The 9,242-nt window shown below is 32.9% G+C and overlaps 2 protein-coding genes across 2 annotated transcripts; one reads left to right on the forward strand and one right to left on the reverse strand.

The window, feature by feature from the left end:
- The first annotated feature begins 1,186 nt into the window (after positions 1-1,186).
- On the forward strand, positions 1,187-3,505 carry LOC109597374 (XK-related protein 7-like). The gene is made up of 2 exons (XM_020013043.2): positions 1,187-1,522; positions 1,580-3,505. Exon 2 carries the CDS (start codon positions 1,603-1,605, stop codon positions 3,337-3,339), a length of 1,737 nt encoding a protein of 578 aa, XP_019868602.1. The 5' UTR covers positions 1,187-1,522; positions 1,580-1,602; the 3' UTR covers positions 3,340-3,505.
- A 1,293-nt stretch (positions 3,506-4,798) lies between these two features.
- On the reverse strand, positions 4,799-6,165 carry LOC109597587 (MRG/MORF4L-binding protein). The gene is made up of 2 exons (XM_020013327.2): positions 5,995-6,165; positions 4,799-5,939 (listed from the first exon to the last, which is right to left on the reverse strand). Exons 1-2 carry the CDS (start codon positions 6,065-6,067, stop codon positions 5,344-5,346), a joined length of 669 nt encoding a protein of 222 aa, XP_019868886.1. The 5' UTR covers positions 6,068-6,165; the 3' UTR covers positions 4,799-5,343.
- Positions 6,166-9,242: the final 3,077 nt, after the last annotated feature.

Genomic DNA, 9,242 nt, shown 5'->3' on the forward strand with positions numbered 1-9,242 from the left:
ATCTTTTCCACAACTGAATCCACCAAACTCATACACGATCAAGTACTTTTTAAAACTGAAAAATCGGCAATGTTCGTTATGTCATTGGATAGAGGCACGCCTCAGCTTCCCTATCATTGAAACAATAGCCTAACCATGAGTGAATGTTGGAACCAAATACAAATATTCAATATTTATTTAAAAACGAATTGGCGCGAAGAGGCACCTTTAAAAATGCCTCTAGAAACCTGTTGATTGTTTAATTCATTGTACAATATGTACATTGCTATCTTAGTTTACATATTAAGTTATATTGTAGTATATTTTATAGAATAAAAACATGAAAAATATATTTTTTAATATTAACATTATGCCAATAAAATCATTTTCATAAATGAGGAACTGTCTCATCTTTCTCATCTGAGCCACTAATTTCAGCAAAGCCTCCAGATTGATTTTAATTTCAGTTGATGATAAGATTGAATTGTATTTTGACATTCGAATTATTCAAATGATTAACTAATTATAATAAGCAAAAGTCCATTAGATAAAATATTCGATTTAAATTCACAGAAAGCAATAAAAGACCATAAAGTAAAAAGTTATAATTTTGTTAACTGAAAAATAAAAAAGTGCGCAATTTTTGAGACTAAAATTAGGCTGACCAGTTGCATAGAAGACACAACAGATTCAGAAGACACAATGAACATTATAAGTAATGGCATCTAATTTAAGTAATACAGCCTATATTTATTATAAGTTACTATAATTGTGGCCATTACTGTACGTATCATGTTTGTTTTTACAAAAAATAATTTTTGATTTGCAAAGCTTTTCTGTTATCTACATATAGTTTTTGGTGGTTACTGGAGCATTTTCAAAGACACTCACAATTTTCTTACTAACATAACTCTAATCATCTTTTGTATTTCCTTTTATTTAGAATCCTGTTTACTTTTTCTGTATTAATATCATGACAAAATCCAACATAAAATATTTTAAATAATTGATGTTTTAGTAATTTTGTTGTACGTTTTCAAATTTATATTTTATGTAATGACAGCTTACACCTAAAATTTTGTAAATGATTTTAATAAAAATTGTTTGAAAATTATCAGTGCTCTAACATTCGACATCGTCTTGTCGACAAACAAAAAGAGAGAGAGATAGACAGCGAGTAATGTAAAGCTAGCCTAATCTGCAGCCTCCTAGATCACGAACGCGAATGGAATTCGGTAATCTAAGAGGTCTTGGTTTGTTTACGTGCATTCCGTGGTTGCGCACCTGCGACACTCGGCAACGTCAAATAACTTGTGCCACTGTGTTACCTTTGAAATTGTTTCCTGAAAACTTCGCTATTTCGGCTGTTCGCGCCTCAACTGTCGACCGTGAATTAAATGGCAATCAAGTACACTGTTGGAGATGAACAGTGCGCAATTTAAGGCATCCACCATCGCGGAATTTCATGGGCGAAATCTGGTGAACTAAAAATGAAAGGAGGTTAGGAATGCGGGCAATCGCCCTGACAATTATTGGAGGGCAAGTGAGTAATAATTCACATTTTTCTGATGGAATTCGCTGATTCTCCCCTTGTTTTCAGCATGAAATGATCCTGCAGGAGACATGACCGAATTCTTGCCACTATGTGACTTACTGTTCAATGTAGTCTCACTGGCTGCCTATTTCTGTGATTTGGTCTTCGATGTCCTGGTTGTCTATGCCCTTTACGAGCGGGGACTGAAGATACAGTTCGCGCAATGTCTTACAGCCATTGTATTAACAACACTAGTCACACAGTTGCTCTCGGCTCGATGGTATCTGCAGAAGAAACCCAGTGGTTGGCCTCGTGTGATTGTAGTAGCCCTCCATGTTCTGCAGTTGGGTGTGTTGTGGAGATACGCCCGTCTTCTAGTACCTGTCCAGTTATCTAGTGTTAAGCGTGAAGTCAGAGATTTGTGTATATTAAGATTGGTCCATGGGTTCTTGCAAGCAGCACCAATGTTATTACTTCAGCTGAGCTTGTTACCAGGAAGCACTCCGGGACCACCAACTGATCTTGTGACAGTTTCAGCAGCCCTTTCACTGTTTTCTGTATGTTGGGCTCTGGCTTCTTTTAGTAAACATGTACAAAGTGTGGATAGACTGGTACTGACATGGTTGGGGGTAGTTTCACAGTTACTTTGGAGGGCTGGAACTGTTACTGCCAGAGCTCTTGCCCTGTCAGCCTATGCTGCCAGTTATCATTCTTGGATTTTCCTAGTGCTGGCACTGCATTGGGCCTGTATGTTCTTGTGGTTGCTTTCACCAAAAAGTCCATTTCATGGACAAAGGGGGAAGAAATTGGGCGTATGTGCGCTAATGGCGGCTATTTATATTCTTGCCTACATCAATCTGCAAGAGAAACCGCACGGGCGGACAATGGCAATATTCTATGTGATTATGCTGCTGGAGAACTGTTTGTTGGTTGGTGCGTGGCTGGCGGCCGTGTGGCCAGTGAGACCTCTCCATTGGGAACTTGTGCCTATTTTAACTGTAACTTTATTTATAGCCGGAATCGTCTTCATGTTGCTGTATTATAAATATTTTCACGTGAAACGATTGCTGGAAAAACCATCTGTACCTCCTGGTGTATTTAACTGTAGATTTAGTAGTCCTTCAGCGGCCGCCTTGTACCGTAAGAAAAAGAAACCGACTAGTTTCGTTCCGCCACCGGGGCTGGGTCCTGTGGCCGTGCCATTCTGGAGACGGCCCTTGCCGTCTTCCAGTGAGAACGAGGGCAGCAGTGTGGGTTCGCGGGTCAACATCCATCAAAAATTGCAAGAGAAAAAACAAAAGCAACTGGCAGAACTGAAGATAATTGAGGAAGAAATCAAGCAGGGGAAGCTTGTGGGTCCCGAAGGTGCCGATTTCGACGATAGACAACCCATACCTCGCACTAAACGACACGTAGAACCTCAGCTTCTCAGTCTTGCTTCATTAAACAACCTAGCAAGTTACGGAGTGAATCTCAACAGAAGACCACCGCCAAGGGCGCCCAGAAGTCGTACGCCCGAGCTCCTCCTGACGCCCCGGTATTTGTATTGCGACTACATAGTTCCTGAACCAGAGCCGGTGGAGTTGCCCGGCTCGCACGCAAACTCCGATCTGGAAAGTCAGGTCTCCCTACCCAGATCTTACACGTTGCCCAGGGAGTTCAAATATTATAGGAGGCCTAGGACTGGTAGGCATATTCAAACGGTCGCGTCTACAAACAGTAGTGACGGCGATGTGGACTCGGCGGACGACGAGTCGGACTGTAATCCTCCACCGGTCATTTTGAGGCAGGTGAGGCGACCCTTCAGACACGAAACGAAGTTGTGATGTGTATGATAATCCATCAATTTTTTTGTATGTAATTTATTTATGTAACCAAACTTTTCTAGGAATTTTACACCAATTTTTTATAAGAATATATATTTTTTATACTTCTCGAAGTGCCTTTTTGTATTATTTATTGTAAATGAAAATATATCGTGTAAATTATGTAGTGCACTATTTTTTTACAAATGATCTACTATTACAAAGTTTATGTTAATTATTAACATAAATTTACTGAGAAAAGGACACAGTAAACATGTACTAAACATTTATTCAAATGATTATCTTTCTTTTTGTCACAAGCAATTTTAATATAGTAATTAATATATTCTAAAAAGGAAAAAAGATACTTATCTCATTTTATACATTTGAAAAATGCATTATTATTTGTAAATGAAACGAAAACTTGGGTCATAAAAACTAGGAAATAAGTAGTAAATAATATAAAAATATCCTATGATGTATAATCAGCAGCATTCCAAATTATTTATTAGCTTTCTCAAGAATTTTAAAACATTAATATAAGAAAGTAAAAAAAAGGTATGTATTTTATAATTTTAAGTATAAAAATCATCTTAATTTGACTATATGTCCTCGAAAAATAGGCAAATGGGGGGGTTCACAGTAGTAGTGAATCAAATATATTTACTCTAAATTTGAAAAACATCTGTTTCTAGACTTTTGCCCCACTCCAAGTATCAGTTTTCTGGGAACAAAGCCCGCTTGTTATATTTTTCTTTTTGTCACAAAATTCACAATAGTTACAGTAATAATTCTAAGTACTAATTACTATTAGTACTTCTAGTATAATTTTAAAATTTTATTTTACCACGCTTACAACTGGACACCAAACAGTATTTTTATTTATTATCTTTCAATATACTTTTAAATGAATATTTTGCTCATATATATTATTGAATATTCTGCAACATATTGTGGGCTTTACCAGAATTTTGCTTCAAAACTGAATTTGATTTTTGAAGATGTGTATTTCTGTATTTCAAAGAATTATATATATTCACAAATTTGTAGTAAACATTCAGTGAGGTATGATTACTGAAAGATCTAAATAATATAATTCTTTAAAGTATTAAATAAAGCAAAAACGACTTTCATGGCGATGATTTTTTATTCCTATTATTAATTATAAACAGTATATAACTATTAAAATTGTTATATGTCCATAAGAGATAAGAGAGAATCACAGTGATTAGTGGTACATACCCGGTTAATTATTGTAAAATTTATACTGTTTGATAAAAATAGTAAATTTGAACAAGTATCGGATGTTTTGTTTTTACAATAGTTGCGTTATTCATATATACCTAAGAAATTTACATACTACTCTAATTTCCATTTATAAAGATGGAAGTGCAGATTGAAAAAATTTATTTAAATATCATTTACTCATCACAATTTTTAATTAATAGTGATTACTCTTAAAGGATATATATGCAATCAAAACAGAAAAATATATATATTATCTTTATTAAAGACAACATTTTTATATAAAATTCTTTGGTTAACACAAATAAAAATCAAGATCTGTCCGTAACACAAAAACAACATTTATTGGTGACACACCAATATCCATATTTATACAAATGATATTTCAGTCATTTACATCTCTCGACATACAATAAAAAAAACTTTTTAAGTATCCTTACAATTATATAATTTATATATATAATTTACAAGTTTCAGAGATTTAAATCTACTAAGGGGCACTTAAACATTACATACATATTCGTAACAATATCTTTGTACATTGTTCCCTATTTGTATTAATACATTTCATGTTTCATATATACAACTTAGTAAAAAAGTGAATTCAGAAGACTTATTTTTAAACTGAAACGGCACAAATTCCTTACTTAATCAACAAATTTTATAAGGAAGGGACTGAACTAAGTAACGAATTCAATTTTTTACAAAAGTATACAATACAAAAATTTAGTAGTCAACATATAATACTTAAAACAATGCCTCACAAAAATTATCTGAATCCTATATGCGTCTCCGTTTAACTGTTGGAGTAACTGTGATTGGACTAGACTTACCACTTGATCCTGAGTCATCATTTGGTTTCAAACTACCTCGTGTAGGCCGTTTTGTTTGTTTGGGAGTCTCATCTGATTTATTTTTACCTGATTTTGCATCATCTTTTGGTGTGGACACTGAATTTCTACCTTTTACAGCAGGTTTTGTTTTCTCTGGTTCTTTCTTGACCTCCTTTTTGGCCACTGGTGTTTTGCTGTCTTTGCTATCTTTACTGTCCCTACGTTGTGCTTCTTTTTTAATTGGAGTGGCTTTATCCTCTTTCTTAATTTCCTTCATGTTTTTGGGGGTTTCTCTACCTTTTTGTGGCTGTGTTTTGCTAGTCTTATCTTCATCTTTTTTGGTAAGTAAGTTACCAAAGTCAGATTCAGGCAACACAAAGTCCTTTTCGGTGTTGGGAAATGGGATTGATTCACTCTCGTCTAAAGCTTCTAAATTGTACATAGTCTCGAGGTGGGACCATATCTTTTGGGGGTTTATGTCTTTGTTTATGGTGTCGGTAAATTTATCAACTATAAAGGCCATTTGGAAGTATTTATTTACACCTAAAAAATTGAGGTTATGATTGTTTTGTTTTGAGCCGGTGTAGACAAAACTTACCGACTGGTTTATGTCCTACCATCGCGTCCAGTAATTGTCCTTCATGAACAACGTTCCACTCGAAATCGTCCATTACATGAAATAATATATTTCTACAGCTTTTAAAAAAGAAACAATTTCGACATGACAGCTTTTCGGTTGTCTGTAGCTTTTTGTCTAGGTCTTTTTTAATGGGAATTAGTTATCAGTGCTGCCAACAGAAGTTATATATAAATTACTTATTAGAGAATTCTTGATATATTTTATATTTTTTAATGTAGTATATGATTAAGTGGATGATAAATTTAATAATTTACTATGGAATAGTAAATGTGTAATTAAATAGACTGTAAATTTGGTTGCATATTATTATGCATATCAAAGAAGGCGCCAAAACATACAGTGTGATATCTACATAATAATATCCATCAAAAGATTTTTGCTACCTAAAAATATTATTAATATTTAACCACCACTAATACAAAATATTGATCGTAAACTCAAACATATACTTATTTCATAATTGTTTTTCACAAATAGTTCACGAATTTTTAGTAGTGTTAACTTTAAATATGATTTAATAAAATAGTATACCTTGTCTTTGTTTTCTACTTCAATTTAATTATTCAAATAGTTATTCTAGTATATAGAATAGACAAAAATTATATTAATGTCTCGATTTTGAATTCCAGTACAATAGTACCCTTGAACATAGAGCACTATACATTTATTCCATTGAAAAATGTTGATTAACTAACTTACTTTACTGTAAAGGTTGACTTTTATTTCATTATTTATCCATACACCTGCAGATTAAGTATTAAAGTGAATTAAGTCAAGTTGATTTACCTATAGAGAATTTTATGGTATCATTCAGTAATTTTCACAAATAACGGTAATTAGAAAATTTCCGAATTAATTAGTATTAAATTACATTTTTTTCGAAGATTCTAGTTAAAATATGTAAAAAGGAATGAAATGGTGGATTATACCATCGCAATTTCTGAAAAAATCTGAATGTTAATTGCAACTAATTCACAAATTTAAATTATTAAGGATTAAAGAAATTTTAATTTTTACATTGCCATAAAGGTCTTAAAAGATTTAAAAAAATGGGGGCTGTAGCATATATCAAAAGCAGTGTCTTTCAGTGTTATAGATTAATTAATTTGGAGTTAGGAATATTTGAAAAAAACAATGTAAGTCATGTAATATTAGTTAAATGTAAGAAGAGATACAGATACTCCAAGTAAAAGATTTTAATTTTAATACATTATTTTGTAATATAAAATATGTGAGAGATTTAGAGAAGTGTAATAGAACATACAAAATATTTTTGGTATTGTCATATTATTATAGTATCTTTAAAATAAATCCAATATTTTCATCACAGAAAATCATAATGAGTTTTTCACTTATTTCTTAAGTAAATTAGTTGGTTGATATGTAGAAAGATAGTAGATAGTAGATTATAAATTTATAATATTAGTGATAACAATAATAATTGTTGAAGAAAGAGGAGCATTTGCTTGTCTCAACGAGAAAACTATTCCAAGGATCAAATTGCCACAAAAATGGCATTACATGTGGGCACTGTAATGCTTACTTAAAAGACAATGCAATGGTTACACCGATTTTTACTGATTTCTTAAGTAAATTATTAGGTTGATCCGCAGAAAGAGGCTAGAAGATAGATTATAAACTTTAACAATATTCATGCAAAATTTTGCTTTATAATAATATTAATAATAATAATAATAATAATTGTTGAATCAAGAGGAAGTATTCGCTCGTCGTAACAAGAAAACTATTCTAAGCAACAAATTGCTATAAAAATGACATGAAACACGTGGGCAGTGTAATGCTTACCTAAAAGACAAAATTATGGCAATAATGGACGAGGTCGCATTGCGACGACAACAGTAATTATTATCCCTTAAGGGAGCGTCATACGATTATATGACTTGCACGCATTAGAGGTAAAGCTGAAGACCTATATAATTACACAAAAATTCATTAAAAGAACTCTTTCGAAAATTGTTAATCTAAATAGCTTCTTTTTTTAATAATCTCGTTCTATAAAACTGACACGGTATTATTTTGTCTTTTTCAAGGTAGTATAAAAATTTGAAATTGATAGAAAATAAAATAATGAACTATTTGTTATGTGATAGTGATACGTAAAACAAACTGTATGATTTCAAAATTCTTTAATAACAACAGTTCATCAGCATTTTATCATTAATCATCCAAAATTACAACATTTTCAACATGATACACCTTTCGGATTAATGCTTATCATGTTATGAGACTGAGGTATAATTTTCATTTTGTAAAAACATCATTTCATTAAATAATTAGAGGATCAATAATAAATAGATATTGACAATTTTAGCTGTAACTATATTTTTATATAAATCGTCACTAGTGATGATTCTGATTCTAATCACACATCGATGGAAGTATTCATCAAAGTTGCCTTTTATACATTTTACAAAATGAATAAAAAATCCCAAGGATAAATAAGGTGCATCTTTTGTGGAAAGGGTTCCGAATAGGATCTTCCTGCTCCGATCTATTGGATGTAGTGCACAATATTGATTAGTTATTCGGTTCAAATGCTGCAATTAAATGTGACGACGGGGATTGACCACCTGTAAGAGTAGGACAGCAAGGAGCATCAAGGCTGAACAAGGGCATAATCAGAAATCAGGGAAGAAGAAGAGGCATGGCAGCCAGGCAGCAACGTCGCTGAATTACCGGTGCTGGCTGAAGAATCAGTCGACTGACAAGATACAGACACCAGGCAATGACCGGTACTTGAGCGCAATGAACCCGACACTCCATTTCACCGCAGCCAATTTCAGTTCCGGGATTCGTTTAGTTCTTCAGCTCTCCGATTCTCCTTCTATTCGCATCGCGGTCGGACAACTCAGCGGTCTTCGAATCGTTCGTCTTTACAAACTATTAACTATAAATGCTAAGTAACAGAATTGTTGTGTAAACATTTTCATAACACGAATTCTTCCGAGGAATAATAAAGACAGCATCATTTATACTTTGCTATTTTTAGCGTAAAAATTATATAGCTTTTTTTATTCGTATCCGCAATTTGTTAGAGACAACGTAAGTGCAGAGGATTCCAGTTATGCGGACGATTTACTTGCTAAATAAAAATAATCCAATTAGTTTCGTTCACAGATTCACCATCAACAAATAATGTAAAATTAAAAAAAAAAATAAAATAAAATAAAATAACTCAACATGTA

The sequence above is a fragment of the Aethina tumida genome, chromosome 1, assembly GCF_024364675.1.
Source record: "Aethina tumida isolate Nest 87 chromosome 1, icAetTumi1.1, whole genome shotgun sequence".
NCBI lineage: Eukaryota > Metazoa > Arthropoda > Insecta > Coleoptera > Nitidulidae > Aethina > Aethina tumida.

Bases quoted from the DNA above. Each gene is read 5' to 3' on its own strand.
- LOC109597374 (XM_020013043.2), top strand. From the start codon at position 1,603: ATGACCGAATTCTTGCCACTATGTGACTTACTGTTCAATGTAGTCTCA.
- LOC109597587 (XM_020013327.2), bottom strand. From the start codon at position 6,067: ATGGACGATTTCGAGTGGAACGTTGTTCATGAAGGACAATTACTGGAC. The intron at 5,940-5,994 runs GTAAGTTTTGTC...TCAATTTTTTAG, and splicing joins GGTAGGACATAAACCAGTCG to GTGTAAATAAATACTTCCAA.